At 57.7% G+C, this 17459-nt stretch overlaps 1 protein-coding gene across 1 annotated transcript; it reads left to right on the top strand.

The window, feature by feature from the left end:
• The first annotated feature begins 906 nt into the window (after positions 1–906).
• On the top strand, positions 907–17391 carry ANO9 (anoctamin 9). The gene is made up of 22 exons (XM_073021464.1): positions 907–1162; positions 1249–1362; positions 1570–1715; positions 2981–3030; positions 3124–3182; positions 3262–3335; positions 3892–4026; positions 4116–4212; positions 4560–4620; positions 4726–4808; positions 5191–5295; positions 5378–5542; positions 5623–5659; positions 5817–5928; positions 13690–13747; positions 13916–14013; positions 14096–14238; positions 14340–14492; positions 15207–15354; positions 15945–16046; positions 16121–16214; positions 16345–17391. The coding sequence occupies exons 1-22, from the start codon at positions 1010–1012 to the stop codon at positions 16561–16563; spliced, it is 2406 nt and encodes an 801-aa protein (XP_072877565.1). The 5' UTR covers positions 907–1009; the 3' UTR covers positions 16564–17391.
• Positions 17392–17459: the final 68 nt, after the last annotated feature.

Below are 17459 nucleotides of genomic sequence, written 5' to 3'. Positions count from 1 at the left end.
GTCAAGCTGAATGTCAGATAAACAACATTTTTAGTGTAGGCATGCACCATGCAATCACTGGGGCATCTATCCTATCCTATCCTACCCTACCCTACCCTATCTATACTACATCCTTCTGTTGTTTATCTGGAAATCAAGTGTGACTGGGTGGCCTCTGTTTTACCTGGCAGCCCTCAAGGGCCAACAGGCTCAAGCAGTCAAGTGAGACTTTCCGGAGGAGGCAGGTCTTGAGCTTGGCGAGGATGCAGCTGGGAGAGGGGAAGGACTCAGGTGCAGGGACTGGGTGTGATGCAGCCAGAGACGGCGTGGAGACTGCCTCAGTAATTGACAAATATCAGGGGGACGCTCTGAGGCCCTGCAAATTCCCCTCCTCCGGAAGGTTCTGCCCAGACTCTCGTGTCCCTGTGTCTGCTGGGATGTGCCTGTGGCAGTCACCCCGCGGGAGCCCTGTCCACTGTGCTCTGCAGGCACTCACCTCGCCTGCTGCAGGACCCTCCCTGTGTGAGGATGGCATGGTGTCCATCCGTCTGCCCAGCCCCCGGGACCTCATGTGAAATGGGGCCGCTGTGAGTGCCCTTGTCTGCACCTCCAGGGGTGGACGGGCTGGGCCAGGGGCTGGGAGCGTTAGATTTTAAACAGTCCAACAGGTTTCCAAACCCGTGCTCTGATACGCACAGCACCGGGAGTGTGCAGGGGTGCCTGTGGCTTCTTCCCCGTATCGGCGTCTCCTGGTCCTCTGACCTGCATTTCCCTGGCTGTTCTGGCATTCCCGTTGCCTCCCCTGTTAGCTGCTCACCATGCTCCTCTTCCGTACAATCCTGCCGGCCTCTGTGGGCTGCATCTTCCCTTTTGCATTTGCAGGAACCCTCACGTGCTTCCGTCTCCACAGTCTTGTCGGTTGTTTGCAGCAGGTCCTGGCCCTCTGGCCTGTCACCCGCCTACAGCCGACTCCTCAGGACTCTTTGCTGTTCTCGCTGTGGGGAAGGACAGTGTGTGACTATGTGGTCTGATGCAGGGACCCGCCAATGAGGGGCCTCTTGCCCCCAATCACATCCTCCTATCCCTTTCTCTGCCCCCAAACCCCCAGGGCAAAGACAGCCTCCGGATCCTGGTGGAGCCCGAAGGGGACAGCTTCCCGCTGATGGAGATCGGCACCTGTGAGGTGGGTGTCCGTGGGCCCCTCCCGGGCCCCGCCTGGCCCTGTCCTGCCCCTTCACCTGCACCTGGCTCGGTGCCTCCTCCCTGCAGGCCGAGGCCTCTGAGCAGTGGGACTATGTCCTCGTGGCCCAACATCGCGTCCAGGGAGACCCCCGGCAAGAGGAGTTCCTGGAGGAGCTCAGGAGAAAAGGCTTCCGCACCAAGGTGGGCTGGTGCCCAGCGAGGGGCAGGGGGCGTGGGGCTGGTCACGGGAGCACGGGGGGCCAGGCTTGGAGGCTGTCTCCTGGGCTGGAGGACTGGGGAGAAGCAGGGGCGTGAGAAGCGAGGAGGCTCCGTGGTCTGGGCCAGGGCTGCAGAGGTAGGAAAGGTTTGGAGGTGGAATAGAGGGTCCCGTGTGCCCCCCAGCCCCAGAGGACACAGGACCAGAAACGGGTCTTCTTTGGGATACGTGCTGACAACAGCATCTTCGACCTGTACCGCACCCTCCTCCTGGAGCCCGAGGGGCCTGCCCCCCACGCCGAGCTGGCCGCGCCGACCCCCATCCCGGTCGCCACGAGGTGAGAGGCTGGACCCAGAGCCGCGGCCAGGAGGACCCCGTGCCACCTGTGTGCTTGGTCCAGACTGGGCAGGAGACAGTGTCAGGCTCCGGGCATCGCCAAGGCAGGACAGCCGCGTGGTCTCAGGGCAGGGGCCACAGGTGTGAGACCCACCGGCTGTGTGAGCCTCAGCTTCCCCATCCCAATAAAGGATCATGGTGGTTCTCACCTCTCAGAGCGTTCTGAGGGCCCCGTGTGGCTGCCTGCGTTCCTGGGGACAGAGTCAGAGCCAGCCTTAGGGGGTGGGCAGGGTTTGCAGAGGCCCAGTGGCCCCTCCTGGACCAAGGCCAGTGTCTCTTGAAGATCCCTCCTCTCCAGGTCTGATGCCCCTTCCTGGACACTGTCCCTGGCCTCCCAGGCACAGACCCAGAGGCCCGGCAGGGACAGCCTCCTCACTCCCTCAGGCCCTGCTTCTCCCCAGTCCTCCAGCCCAGGAGGGAGCCTCCAAGCCTGGCCCTCCATGCCCCCATGACCTGCCCAGCCCTGCCCAGAGGCCCCGCAGGGCTCAGCCAGAGCCTGCTTTGTGGACTGGTCAAGGACACTCCTGGCAGTGGTCACAAGGCAGTGGAGGGGGCAGTGGAGGGCATCCGTGAACATCCGTGAACAGAGAGCTGTGGGTCTTGGGGGGTCATGAGGGGGCATCAAAGGAGGGGAGGTGGCTTGAGGGGGCGCGTGCCTGCGACGTGCCCTGGGGTGTCCAGGAGCAATGTCTCTAGGCACAGGGGGAGGCTCGGAGCCCGGCTCTGCCGTCGGACACCTAGTTGTGCTGCTTCGTGGCTGTGTGGCCTCGGGACATTCCCTTTCCTGAGCCCCAGTCTCTGCACAGACAGAACAGAACAGCTCCCAGGGTATAAGGAGGGTGTGTGCGGATAAAGGCCGGGGTGTGCTCTGGACACAAGGGGTCCGCAGGTGGGAGGTGTGGTTGGAGGTGGGGGCTGTGGTCTGGGATTCTGGGAGGGACAGGCTGGGAGGAGAGGAAGCCCCCAGCCCAGCCTCATCCTGGACACCATGGGGCAGGCCAGGCCCCGGGAGCACTTTAAGGAGGGTGCGGGGGGAGCTCCCGGGTAGGTTGTGGATTCTGGGTTCTGGTCAGGGCTGGCAGGCTGGGGGCTCTGCCAGGACAGGGAGGGGCCTGGGCCTGGCCAGACCAGAGGGCAGGTCGAGACCTGGAGGCAGGGTCCACTGTGGTCACACGGGCCCACCCTGCTCTGGCTCTTGAATCTCAGAATCCGAATCGTGAACTTCGTTGTCATGAAGACCAAGACCTCGGCTGGCGGTGAGGGCAGGGCTGGGGCACCGACGGGGCGCTGCGGGCAGCCTCCTCCCAGCACCTCACTCGCCCTGACTCGTGAGCCCCTGTGACCCACAGAGACCTTCGAGGATCTGGAAAAGGACGGGGTCTTCGAGGCCAAGTTCCCCCTGCACAAGGTGAGGAGTGGGCAGCCGGGAGAGAGCCTTGGGGTGGGACCCTGGGATGGGGGCTCTCATTCCCTGTCATCCGAGCCAGGGGGAGGGACACCTGAAGAAGACGTGGGCAGGCTGGAGACACATGTTCCGCGAGCAGCCAGTTGACGAGATCAGGTAACGCTGGCCAAAGAGATCACAGGAACCCCACGGACGCCCCCAGATACTCACGGGAGCCCCCACAGCCCCGCAGACTAACCCACACACACCACCCGGAAGTTACCACCCCCTGTGGATGCCTCCACACCACCACGGCTGCCCTCACCCGTGTAGACGCCTCCACACACCACCCAGAAGATGCCCCCGCACTGCCCACACCCCCACAGATGCCCCCATGCCCACAGATGTGCTCCCCATTCAGACTCACTGATGCCACCAAAGGAGAGACCCGCCTCCCCCACCCCTGTCCCTCCCCCACCGCCGCCTCCCCCCACCCTCGTCCCACCCCCACACCCCATCCCACCCCCACACCCCTCCCACCCCCATCCCTCCCCCACACCCCTCCCACCCCCGTCCCACCTCTACCACCCCTCCCACCCCCGTCCCTCCCACCCCTACTACCTTCCCTCACCCCCGTCCCACCCCCACGCCCCCTCCCACCCCCGTCCCTCCCCCACCACCCCCTGACAGCCACGTGCCAAGCAGAGCGGGCCTTGACTGCTGCTGCCTGCAGGAACTACTTTGGGGAAAAGGTGGCCCTGTACTTCGCCTGGCTGGGCTGGTACAACTACATGCTGGTGCCGGCCGCCCTGACAGGCCTCTTGGTCTTTCTCAGCGGATTCTCGCTGTTTGATGCCAGCCAGATCAGGTGGGCTGCAGCAGGGGCCGGGCGTGGGGGTCCGGGGTGGGCCCTGCTGCCAGGAGGAGCTGGCCCCAGCCTCATCCCTGCCCCTTCAGCAAGGAGATCTGTGAGGCCCACGACATCCTCATGTGTCCCCTCGGCGACCACAGCCGCAGGTACCAGCGGCTCTCGGAAACCTGCACTTTCGCCAAGGTTTGTCACCTCTGGGTCCACCCCAGGGCCTGCGGAAGATGGGCACAGTGCACCCACCGTGGTGGGGAGGCCAAGGCCTGGAGCCCTGCAGAGCTGCTCAGTTTCCCCAGAGGGCTGACGGGGAGGCCCAGCCCCAGCCCACCCCCGCTCTCCCCGGCTCACCCCGCTCACCCGCCCCCGCTCCCCCTCCCCGGCTCACCCATCACCCGCCCCCCCCGCTCACCCGCCCCCCTCCCCCACTCACCCACCCACAGCTCACCCGCCCCCCCCGGCTCACCCCTCCCACCGGCTCACCCGCCCTCCCCGGCTCACCCGTCTCCTCTCTGGCCCACCCATCACCCCCCCAGCTCACCCACCTCTTTGACAATGATGGCACGGTGGTGTTCGCCATCTTCATGGCTCTCTGGGGTGAGTTGCTGCGGGACGCCTCTGCGGGGCCGGGGGAAGTGCCAGCCTGAGCTCCAAGGTCCACCTGGCCTAGCGCAGTGATGCCCCTCCTTGCCCCCACCGCAGCCACGGTGTTCCTGGAGATCTGGAAGCGGCAGCGTGCCTCTGTGGTCCTGCACTGGGACCTGTACATGTGGGACGAAGACCAGGTGAGGTGGAGCTGGCAGCACAGCTGAGGCGGACCTGGGCACAGGCTGTGGGCACCTGGTGCCCTGCACGGCCTACATATGCCTGTCGTGTTTGAGGCGTATGTCCCGTGTCTGTCTCTCCACGTGTGGGGCGTGTGTCCTGTCTGTCCACCTGTGAGGCGTGTCCCGTGTCTGTCTCCCCACGTGTGGGGCGTGTGTCCCGTCTGTCCACCTGTGAGGCGTGTCCCTGTGCCCGTGTCCCCATGTGTGGGGCGTGTGTCCCGTCTGTCCACCTGTGAGGCGTGTCCCTGTGCCCGTGTCCCCACATGGGGGGCGCGTGTCCCGTCTGTCCACCTGTGAGGCGTGTCCCGTGTCTGAGGCTTGCCTGGTGCTCTCCCCCCAGGAGGAAATGGCGCTTCAGCTCATTAACTGCCCTGACTACAAGCTCCAGCCGCACCAGCACTCCTACCTGCGCAGCACCGTCATCCTCATCCTGTCCCTCATCATGGTATTCGGGGGACACCGCGGTGGGGCTGGAGACCCAGGCTGCGCACCCGCCCTGGCCCCCACCCACCACCGCCGTCCCGCAGATCTGCCTCATTATCGGCATGGCCCACATCCTGGTGGTCTACCGCGTCCTGGCCTCCGCACTCTTCAGCAGCTCGGCCCTGCCCTTCCTGGAGGATCAGGTGACCACGGCAGTGGTGGTGACCGGAGCCCTGGTGCACTATGTGACCATCAGCATCATGACCAAGGTGGGGCCGGGAGTGGGGCAGGCGCGAGCTGGGGGGTCTGCCGTGGCCCCAGTGAGCCCATTCGGTGCCCTCCTCCGCAGATCAACAAGTACGTGGCCCTGAAGCTTTGTGACTTCGGTGAGAGGACGACCCCAGGCCCTCTTGGGGGACCCGGTGGGAGGACTCAGGGCTGGGTGTTGGAGCTGTGGTCAGAGAGCAAGGGAGGGGGCCCTTCCTGCTGCCCCAGGGCCTCTCCCATGAGCAGGGAGAGAGGTAAGGGCCTGTTCTGTTCCAGAGATGCCCAGGACCCACTCAGAGCGAGAGAGCAGGTTCACCATCCGCTTCTTCACACTGCAGTTCTTCACCCATTTCTCGTCTCTCATCTATATCGCCTTCATCCTGGGCAGGTAGGGCTGGTGCCAGGCTGCCTCCAACCCAACTCACGAGGGCTTGTTCTACCACCTTTAAAGTGGCAATATCCATTCTTTTAATTTTAAAAATAATTTCTGCTGAGAGCGAGTGGAAATCCAACATAGAGACACGTGAACGAAGTCTGCAGTGAGCCCAGCTCGTAAATTCCAGGCCCTGAGGTCCATCAAGACAGTCTGGTGGCCTCCCAGGCTTCTTCATGCATTTGCAGGCACGTAACAGCACTGGCAGAAACGGCTTTGTCCTGGGAATCACGGCACCTGCTCTTTATGCTGGAAATGCACTCGGTGTCTTTCTGGGTCTGCCTGTCCCCGCACCCTCATATACACGAGAGAGACAGGGTCTCGCTGCCGCCAGGCTGGTGTCCAGTGGCACAATGTTGGCTGACTGTGTTGTAGTCTTGACCTCCTGGGTCTCATGAGTAGCTGGGATTACAGGCGTGCACCACCACACCCAGCTAATTTTAATAATTTTTGTGGAAATGGGGTCTCACCGTGTTACCCAGGCTGGTCTGGAATTCCTGGGCTCAAGCGATCCTCCCGCCTCAGGCTTGGTATTAGGATTTCAGGCGTGAGCCACTGCACCTGGCCAAAAAAAGGTGCACATTGATTGTGGAGCCAGAAAGGTTCATTTCACTAATTAGGAAGGTGAGGTGAGAGGGATGCTGGCTGCAGCTGTACTTTTTTTTTTGAGACGGAGTCTCACTCTGTCACCCAGGCTGGAGTGCAGTGGCGCAATCTCGGCTCACTGCAACCTCTGCTTCCCAGGTTCAAGCGATTCTCCTGCCTCAGCCTCCCAAGTAGCTGGGACCACAGGTGCCCACCACCACGCCTGGCTAATTTTTGTATTTTTTGTAGAGATGGAGTTTCACCGTGTTGGCCAGGCTGGTCTTGAGCTCCTGACCTCAGGTGACCCACCTGCCTTGGCCTCCCTAAGTGCTGGGATGACAGGTGTCAGCCAACACGCCTGGCCCCGTAGATGTTGGTTCTTGACCCCCATCTGTCTTGGGAAAGGCGTGCACCAAGGCTTGCTGTGGGCCATGTATCTCCTGGTGGACCTCTCACTCTGGAAGTTCCTGGGGGTGAACCCTGGTCTCCTGTCTGCAGGCAGGAGGACGCTGTCTATGTGCTGGGGCTGGGGCTGGGGTTGGGGAGGACACTGTGGGGCCTCAGTGTAATTGGTCCAACCCTGTGTGCTGAGTCCTTGGTTGTTCAAACCCTTAGTGAGCTTCTAGTCCTCCTGAGGGGGCTTTGTGGTCAGGTAGGAGGCCCAGGGACCTTCCAGCTGCGGCTGCATTCTCCGAATCAGTGCCCCCAAGCCACCGGGGTAGCCAAGTCCTGAGGCTTCCTGGGGCTCCCGGCAGGGCTGGATTGCTTCCTGAGTGTCTCCCCTGAAAGCCTGATGTCTGGAGTGGACTGCAGGCCTCTCCAGTTCCCTTCTACCTGTAAGGTGATACCTGATAGTGGGTGTCAACAGCCTGTCATTTTATTTTATTTATTTACTTTTCGAGACAGTATCTTGATCCATTGCCCCAGGCTGGGGTATAGTGGTACAATCACGGCTCACTACAGCCTCAGACTACTGGTTCAAGCAATCCCCCTGCCTCAGCCTCCTGAATAGCTGGGACTACAGGCATGTGCCACCATGCCTGGCTAATTTTTTATATTTTTTGTAGAGACGGGGTTTTGTCATGTTGCCCAGGCTGGTCTCGAACTCCTGGGTTCAGGCAATCCTCCTGCCTCGGCCTCCCCACATGCTGAGATGACAGGTGTGAGCCTCCGTGCCTGCAGTCGCCAGTTTAATTGTGACTTGGGAGTGTGCGTTTACATTAACAGAGATCCTGCTAAAGAGACCTCCAGAAAGGCCGTGTCAGCAACAAAATCACCCACAGTGTGCGAAACGTTCCATCCTGAGCCAACAGGCAAAGTCTCTTCATTTTTTAAATGTGTCTTTAAAAAAATATTGGTGAGGGGCCGGGCATGGTGGCTCAGGCCTGTCATCCCAGTACTGTTGGAGGCCGAGGTGGGCGGATCACGAGGTCAGGAGATCAAGACCATCCTGGCTAACACAGTGAAACCCCGTCTCTACCAAGGATACAAAAAATTAGGTGGGCGTGGTGGCGGGTGCCTGTAGTCCCAGCTACTTGGGAGGCTGAGGCAGAGAATGGTGTGGGCTCCGGGAAGCAGAGCTGCAGTGAGCTGAGATCGTGCCACTGAATCCAGCCTGATTGACAGAGCTAAACTCTGTCTAGGCCGGGTGCGGTGGCTCAAGCCTGTAATCCCAGCACTTTGGGAGGCCGAGACGGGCGGATCACGAGGTCAGGAGATCGAGACCATCCTGGCTAACACGGTGAAACCCCGTCTCTACTAAAAAAAATACAAAAAAAAAACTAGCCGGGCGAGGTGGCGGGCGCCTGTAGTCCCAGCTACTCGGGAGGCTGAGGCAGGAGAATGGCGTAAACCCGGGAGGCAGAGCTTGCAGTGAGCTGAGATCCGGCCACTGCACTCCAGCCTGGGCGACAGAGCCAGACTGTGTCTCAAAAAAAAAAAAAAAAAAAAAAAACAACTCTGTCTAAAAATACAAAAACTTAGCCGGGAGTGGTGGTGGGCGCCTGTAGTCCCAGCCACTGGGGAGACTGAGGCAGGAGAATGGCATGAACCTGGGAGGCAGAGCTTGCAGTGAGCTGAGATCGCACCACTGCACTCCAGCCTGGGTGACAATGAGAGACTCAGTCTCAAAAAAACCCAAAAAAACCAAAAAACTATTGGTGAGGTTTAGCATCTTTCCAGATATTTATTGACCATTGTGTTTTTTTCCTACAATTGACTGACTGTTCATATTATCTAAGCATTTTTGTTATCGTAGCACCAAGGCCAAGTTTGTTTGTTTGTTTGTTTGTTTGTTTCTTTTTCTTTCTTTCTTTCTTTCTTTCTTTTTAACTGTCAGTTTCTTAAAATCATGGTATGTTTTAGTTTGCATCATATTTATAACATTTATTATACAGCTCTTTGTTTTTCCTGGAGTTTCTTTATCTTTTTTTTTTTTTTTTTGGTCTGCCTTCCAATCCATCTGCTGGGATCCATTTCTGTGTATTACATGGAGTCCCTTTTCTTCCAGAAATCTTCTTGGGAGCCCTCCACTCTCCTGCCCAGTCCTGGGGTTTCTAGTTGCCTTTTTTTCTTGAATGCCTTTATCATATCCTCAATTTTATCCAGTCTCTCTACGGTGTACCATGTATTGCACAGACTCCCTTTTCTTCCAGAGACCTTCCTTGGGAGCCCTCCACTCTCCTACCCATGCCTGGCAGGTTGCTCTCTGGGTCTCTTTCACGGCTGTCTTCTTGGGACTTGTTTCTGTTACTTTCCTGGGTTAGGGCCACTATTTCCTGAATTCCCAAGCCACCTTCTTTCTTGGTTTTTGCTCTTTTTCACTAAAAAAAGTATATTTGGGAGGTAAACTTTCTGAATTCTTCTATGTCTAAAAATGTCTTTATTCTACCCTCGCATGTGATTGACATGGCTGGTTGTAGCAATCTAAGTTCAAAATAAATTTCCTTCTAGAACTTGAAAGGCACTGCTCTGTTGCCTTCTAACACACAAAGTGACTGGTGAGAAGTGTGTGGAAAACCTGACTTTCATTCCTTCCTAGGCCTTCTACTTTTTTCCTTCTGGAAGCTCTAGGACTTTCTCTTTAAACTGGGGACCAATGGCCGGACACAGTGGCTCATGTCTGTAATCCCAGCACTTTGGGAGGCCGAGGCAGGCGGATCACGAGGTCAGGAGATTAAGACCATCTTGGCTAACATGGTGAAACCCCATCTCTACTAAAAATACAAAAATTAGCCAGGTGTGGTGGCGGGCGCCTGTAATCCCAGCTACTCGGGAGGCTGAGGCAGGAGAATGGCGGGAACCCGGGAGGCGGAGCTTGCAGTGAGCTGAGATCGCGCCACTGCACTCCAGCCTGGGCGACAGAGTGAGACTCCGTCTCAAAAACAAACAAACAAACAAACAAAAACTGGGGACCAATACTACTTTTTTCCTTCTGGAAGCTCTAGGACCTTCTCTTTAAACTGGGGACCAATACAGGGGTGGGTTTTTCTTTATCACTGTGCTGGGCAATCGGTGAGCCCTTCCCATTGAAATCCTGTGTCCTGTCTAGGCTCCTTAAATTTTCTTCTTTTTTAAATACTTTTTTCCCTCAGGTTTGGTTTTAAAAATGTATCCTTCCGCTTTCTCTTCACGGAGCTTCTGGTCCTTGCGGGCTTGTTGACCACGCTCCTCACCTTTTTCGCCCATGCGTCCCTTCTCTGTCTCCTCCTGTAACATCTGGGGAGATTTCCTTCACTTTACCTTTTTCTCCATCCATTGATTTCTTTGTTTTACATTTAACTATTAAAGTCTTAATTTCTAAGAGTGTTTTTTGTTCCCTATTTGTTTTTTACTCACAGCATCCCATCTGTGTTTTTATTTTCTTGAGGATTTCAATTAGGTTTTCCTTCTCCCTAAGTTCTTATCTGTTCCCTGATTATCTCTTGTTTCCTAAAGGGTCCATTTTTGGTTTTTAATCATTGTCCTCCTGTTACACAGGTGGTTTCCCTCTTGTGAGTAAACCTTCGTGGGTATTCATTCATATTAAGGACCCAAGATCTGAACTGATTTTTCTCGATGGATGAGATGGGTCTTTATAATGGCTGGGACTACAGGCTCACGCCACCATGCCTGGCTAATTTTTGTATTTTTAGTAGAGACAGGGTTTCTTCATGTTGGCCAGTCTGGTCTTGAACTCCTGACCTCAAGTGATCTGCCTGCCTCAGTCTCCCAATGCTGGGATTTCAGGTGTGAGCCACTGGACCTGGCCCACAGTTGAACATATTTATTAATCTTGAGGAGTGGCATAATAGTAGCTACATCCATTGCACACTCACACATTCTATCATTAACTCATTTAATCTGCACAATAGCCCTATAGGGCACAGCTGATCTACAGATTAGATGACTGAGAATCAGAGAGGTTAAGAAACTGTCTCTAGGACACACAGCCAGTGGGTGGTGGAACAGATAAAAACCCCAAAGTCTGGCTCTAGAGCTTAGTTCTAGGCAGTGCCTCTTTGCACAGGGGGTCTCTTGGAAAACAGAGGTGAAAATGTATCTGGTTTCCCATGTTACACTACAGCAAATTTTCTTTTTGACAATACGTTCCTTTATGGTTCTATTTTTTCATGCCACTGCCCCCACCAGCCCCCACCGCACATCTCTACAAAGAATAGAATATTAGTTGGGTGTGGTGGTGTGGGCCTGTAGTCCTAGCTACTTGGGAGGCTGAGGTGGGAGGATCACTGGAGCCTGGGAGGTGGAGGCTGTAGTGAGCCATAATCTCACCATTGCACTCCAGCCTGAGTGACAGAGATCCTGTCTCAAAAAAAAAAACAAAAAAAAAAACCTTAAACGTTCAAATCCCTGACTTGTAAGGGATTTGTTTTGCTGCAAGGGGCAGAGGAGGGAAGCCTGTTTGAAATGAGGGAAGCCTGTTTGAAATGAGGGAAGCCTGTTTGAAATGCCTTCTTCATCATACCCCAAATTCCATTCTTTGCTTATATATTGTCTTTTCATGGATTCTGACAAGTCCAGGGCTAGCCTCTTGCTGTGTTGGGTATTCTTGCTTTATGCCTTACTGTAGGGTGGGGCTAGCTGCTGTCCATCACTCTTCTTTTCTACTTTTTAAATGATTATTTACGTATGTTCATTCTTTCAGATGAATGTCAGAATCATTTTGTCAAATTACCTAAAAATTCTGTGAGACTGGCTGGGCGCGGTGGCTCATGCCTGTAATCCCAGCACTTTGGGAGGCTGAAGTGGGCGGATCATGAGGTCAGGAGTTTGAGACCAACCTGGCCAGCAGGGTGAAACCTCGTCTCTACTAAACATACAGAAATTAGCCGGACGTGGTGGTGCACGCCTGTAATCCCAGCTAATCAGGAGGTTAAGGCAGGAGAATCACTTAAACCCGGGAGGCAGAGCTTGCAGTGAGCAGAGATCGCGCCATTGCCCTCCAGCCTGGGCGACAGAGCAAGACTCTATCTCAAAAAAAAAAAAAAAAAAATTCTGTGGGACTGTGGGACTGTGGGACTTGGCTTAAGATCGTAGAAGTAAAATGATACATTATTTCCAAGAAAATCACCATAACAAATGACCACAGCTTAGTGGCTTCAAACAGTCAAATTATTACCTCCCAGTTCTGCAGGCCACAAGTCCCAGATGAGTCCCACCAGCTGAAAACCAAGGGGTTAGCAGGGCTGGGCTCCTTCTGGAGGCCCCAGGGGAGAATTCGTTTTCAGCTTCTCCTTGGTGCATGGCTGCTCCTCCCCCTGCAGAGCCTGTAGTGTGGGGCTGAGTCCTTCTGACTCCTGAGTCCCTCTGGGTCCTGAGTCCTTCTGGGTCCCGAGTCCTCCTGGGTCCCGAGTCCTCCTGACTCCTGAGTCCTTCTGGGTCCTGAGTCCTCCTGGGTCCTGAGTCCTTCTGGGTCCTGAGTCCTTCTGGGTCCTGAGTCCTTCTGACTCCTGAGTCCTCCTCGGTCCTGAGTCCTTCTGGGTCCTGAGTCCTTCTGGGTCCTGAGTCCTCCTAACTCCTGAGTCCTTCTGAGTCAGGCCAACTCCCAGCTGCTCCCTGTCCCCATGGAGGGACCCTTGTGATTACACCGGGAAAACCAGATAACCCGAGATAATCTCCCCATCTTAAAGCCAGCTGATTCGCAGCCTTAATCCCATCTGCCGTGTGAGATAAAATTCCTTTGCCAGGTAAGAACGTGGTCATAGGCTCCAAGAATGAGCACGTGGATGTCTTTGTGGCCCCTCGCTCTGACTACAAATACCTCCTGCGTTTCCTTATGGAAGAACAAGGTTCTCCACGCAAGTCTTTCATGCTCCTTAGTAGTTCTATAGTTTTCTTCATGTAGGCCCCACAGATGCCTTGTGAGTTTCAGTCTCGTTATGGTATAACTGGTGCTGGTGTCTGCAGGCGACCGATGCTTTCTTGTGCCACATTTCCCTGCAGCTTTTCCCCACACAGACAGGCCAGTGCTGCCGGATGCTCACTTTGTATCCACTTGAGCACCCGATTGATTTATCCACCCAGCCTTTCAGTTGTTTTATTTTGATTTTCCAGGTATATAATCATGTTTTCTAAAAAGAGCCATTGTTTTCTTTGCAAATGTATACTATTTATACTTTATATTTCTCTTGCTGATTTGCAAGGAATTCCAGAACCGTGTTAAATACCGGTTGTCGTGAGCTACAATAGGAATGCTTTCGGATTTCACCACTGACCACGAGCCTGACTTTTGGTTTAAGATAGTTCATGTATTTCTCATATTATGGAAAGCAAGTGATTTTAAACACAAAATAACCCAATGCGCCGTTTCCAGGGGGAGAAACTGAGGCCACCTGTAACAGACAGTGTCTGGAGCACGTGTCAGAGCCTGTGGCCTCCCCTGTGTGTGTGTGTGTGTGTGTGTGTGTGCGCGCCCACATGCGGGTGCGGTTCGTCTGGGAGCCTGTGGCCTCCCCTGCATGTGTGTGTGTGTGCACGTCCACGTGTGGGTGTGGTTCGCCTGGATGTGAGCACTTGTGCCCCGCTCACCTGCAGGGCCTGCCCTGCCTGTTCTTTCCTCCCTGCTTCTGTCCTGCTGCACCCACCCTGTCCGAGGCAGGCCTGCAGTGCCCCAGACCTCCCCTTCCCCCCCAGGATCAACGGCCACCCCGGGAAGTCCACGCGCCTGGCAGGCTTGTGGAAGCTGGAAGAGGTCAGTCACCCCCAGGCTTCAGGCCACTGCTCCCCTGACCGTCCCCCAGGACCCCTCCCTGATCCCCTCCCCCGTCTGGCCCCACAGTCCCACGCCAGCAGCTGCATGGTGGACCTGCCCCCCTGCCCTCCCAGGACCCCTCCTGACCCCTCCTCTCTGGCCCCGCAGTGCCACGCCAGCGGCTGCATGATGGACCTGTTCCTGCAGATGGCCATCATCATGGGCCTGAAGCAGACACTCAGCAACTGCGCGGAATACCTGGTACCGTGAGTGCCGACCCCGCCCAGCCCCGGGAGCCCCAGGCCCCTCCGCCCCTGCGCCGTCCCCGCCACGCAGCTCTCCCCGCAGGTGGGTGAGCCACAAGTTCCGCTCTCTGCGGGCCTCCTTGGCCGGGCACCTGCCCCGGGACCCCGAGCTCAGGGACTGGCGGCGCAACTACCTTCTGAACTCTGTCAACACCTTCAGCCTGTTCGACGAGTTCATGGAGATGAGTGCGTGGGCGCTGCGGGGCGGGGGTTCGCGAGACGAATGCGGGGCGGGGGTCCACGGCCACGAGCGCGGGGCGCCGGCGAGCCTGACCCCCGCCCCGCAGTGATCCAGTACGGCTTCACCACCATCTTCGTGGCCGCCTTCCCGCTGGCGCCGCTGCTCGCGCTCTTCAGCAACCTCGTGGAGATCCGCCTCGACGCCATCAAGATGGTCTGGCTGCAGCGGCGCCTGGTGCCGCGCAAGGCCAAGGACATCGGTCAGGCCCCGCGGGTGCAGGATGGGTGGGACCCGGGCGGCCTCAGGCCTGTGGGCTTCCCGCTGGCCACGCCGGCTCCGCTGGATCTCACACCGCAGACAGCCCCCAGCCCTCCTCTGATGGCCTCGGCCTCGGATGTGGGCTGAGCCTGGGTGGGAGGGTCCCAGAGTGGGCGGGGCGGGGCGCTTTGTAGGCCCCTCCCACAAACCTTCAGGATCTCACGGAGGGGCTTGAAGTCCCCAGGCGGGACCCAGGTTCTGCCAGTGGCTGGGGCAGGAGCAGAGCAGCCGGCCTTTGTCCCAAGACTGGTCACGCTGAGACGGACAGGCAGCAGGGGAGCCACAGGGGCTGGGGCGCTGGATGTGGGGAAAGGGAGAGAGGTGTTAGGGAGGCCCCCAGTCTTGGGGCCCAGGTTACAAGGTCTTACCCTGGGGTGGGAACCCACGAGGTGGAGCGGCTTGGGGGAGAAGTTCAGGAAGATGGAGGGATGAGGGTCCTGGGTCCCTCCCTGTCCACGTCAGGGTGAGGGATGCAGGAGCGCTGAGGCCATGCTCTGCCATGGCTGGAGACTTCCTCATGAATACTGTGGCCCTAGGGCTGCAATGGGACACCATGCACAGAGACATGGCAGGCCCCTCGTTGGCCGGGGTGGGGGTGGGGGCAGAACCAGCCGAGGGAGACGAGTCAGACCGCTTGTCCACTGCTCTGGTGCAGGGACCTGGCTGCAGGTGCTGGAGACCATCGGTGTGCTGGCGGTCATTGCCAACGGGATGGTCATCGCCTTCACATCTGAGTTCATCCCCCGCGTGGTCTACAAGTACCGCTATAGCCCATGCCTGAAAGAAGCCAACTCCACCGTCGAGTAAGGCCTCACAGTGTCTGGAGACCCCGAGGGGAAACTGGCCCCACAACAGCCAAGCCCTGGGGAAACCCAGACTGTTTCTCCTGGGAATGGCTGGATCTGTCAATACCCCCTGGGGCTTTAATGAGGCTGGGGCCTGGGGGTGGCCCCTGCCCTGTGCCCACTGACTGCAGGCCCTGCGCTGGAGGTCAGGGATAACTGGCCAGGACCGCAGTTGGGGGTGAAGTTCCCAGACCTGGCTGCCTCCCGAGCAGGCCCTGCCAGAACGGCTCCCTCCCGATGTGAGGTTCTGCATGTCCTCTTCTGATTTATCCAACTCTCTGACCTGGAGGAACCACCAAGCCAGACTGGGTCCCCAGGGTCAGTCCCTGGCAGGGAAAGTGGCTGGTGATGTCCAGAGTCCCCACAGCACCCCCAAGCCCCTGGATGTGAAGATGTGCTTGGCCTGGGACCCCCGTCCCACTGGAGGCAGTCTGTGGTGTGGCCCCCACCTCACTGTTTGCTCCATAACACAAGCTAGAAGCACCCTGGGGCCTGAAGGGGCCGCCCTGGAAGACACCGCACCCCACACTCTTCTCCCCTCTCCCCAGCTGCCTCAAGGGCTACGTCAACCACAGCCTGTCTGTCTTCCACACCAAGGACTTCCAGGACCCGGATAGGATTGAGGGCTCAGAAAACGTGACTCTGTGCAGGTTTGGAACTCCCCATCCCCCAAGAATGCCCTCTGAACTCCTGACCCCTGACCTCAGGTACTTCCTTACCCCAGATACAGGGACTACCGCAATCCCCCCGATTACAACTTCTCCGAGCAGTTCTGGTTCCTCCTGGCCATCCGCCTGGCCTTCGTCATCCTCTTTGAGGTGAGCCGGAACCGGGAGAGGCCTTGGAGTGGGTCTGGGCAGTTCTCCCTCCAGCCCTCCTCCCCGGCCCGGAACCCCCAAATGCCTGCTGGCGCCTGATCCTGCCGGACCTCTCCTGTGCTGCCCCTAGCATGTGGCTTTGTGCATCAAGCTCATTGCCGCCTGGTTCGTGCCCGACGTCCCTCAGTCAGTGAAGAACAAGGTTCTGGAGGTGAAGTACCAGAGGCTGCGTGAGAAGATGTGGCATGGAAGGCAGAGGCTGGGCGGGGTAGGGGCAGGCTCTCAGCCCCCGATGCCCGCCCATCCCACCCCAACCTCCATCTTCAGTGCCAGGAGCACAGACGTGTAGGGCCAGAGCCCGTCTAGAGGCCACTAGGAGCTGAGACGGTGCCACCACCAGCACCTCCCACCAGCCCACCGCTATGCGTGTTGAGGGGTGCTGTAAGAAGGCCATGCCTATGGGGGGCCACAGGAGTCCCCTGTATGTTCAGGGCATCTGGGAGCTGCCGGCCTGTTCCACCTGCTCCGTCTTTGTGGAGGCTCTCAGGCTTGGCACAGACCTGACTTGAACTCTGGGTGATTCCAGGCACCCACAGAACTGGGAGTGGGGGGCTCCTCAGGCAGCCACAAGGCAGGAAAACTGGCGCAAGTTTCCTGGGCCTCCCTCTGACTTCTGGGCGCCAGATCCGGCCATGCCCCCATCCTGGCTATTGGGGGTAGCCTGAGCCCACCTTGCTGGCCTGTTCCCTTCAGCCAGCAGCAGCTTCTGTAATAAAATTAAACCTGTCTGTCTTGCTTTCCTGGCCTGGCTGGGTCCCGGGTGGATTATATCTGCCCTCAGGGCCAGATGGGAAACTGAGACCCAGAGTGTGGAAGGTTTGGAAGCAGGTGAGGCCGCCGCAGGCCGCCTGTCCCTTCTCCGGTTTTCTATAGGTTCCAAGGGAGGGGCGCCTATGGGAGTCTTCTCCTCCCTGCACCTGGGGTGTTGAGGGTAGCAAGAGAAGACATCGGGGTCACTTGGGGGTGAGGTGGGGGTCAAGACAGGCTTCCTGGAGGAAAGGGAAGAGTTAGGGGCGGGCGCGCAGAACCCTGAGGGCGGTGGACGCTCCGAAGAGTCCCCAAGGCTCTGGGGCTCCGGGGCTCTGCAGGTTGGCTGGGCTGGTTTGGCCACTGGCAGCGGCTCCGGGGCAGCAGTGCAGCCTCCAGCGCCAGCCTCGGGCGCAGAGCGGGACGCTGGGGTCCGCC

The sequence above is a fragment of the Chlorocebus sabaeus genome, chromosome 1 (genome assembly GCF_047675955.1).
Source record: "Chlorocebus sabaeus isolate Y175 chromosome 1, mChlSab1.0.hap1, whole genome shotgun sequence".
Lineage (NCBI taxonomy): Eukaryota > Metazoa > Chordata > Mammalia > Primates > Cercopithecidae > Chlorocebus > Chlorocebus sabaeus.
Note: the sequence above shows the minus strand (reverse complement) of the source record. Positions and strands in the feature narration are given on the sequence as shown.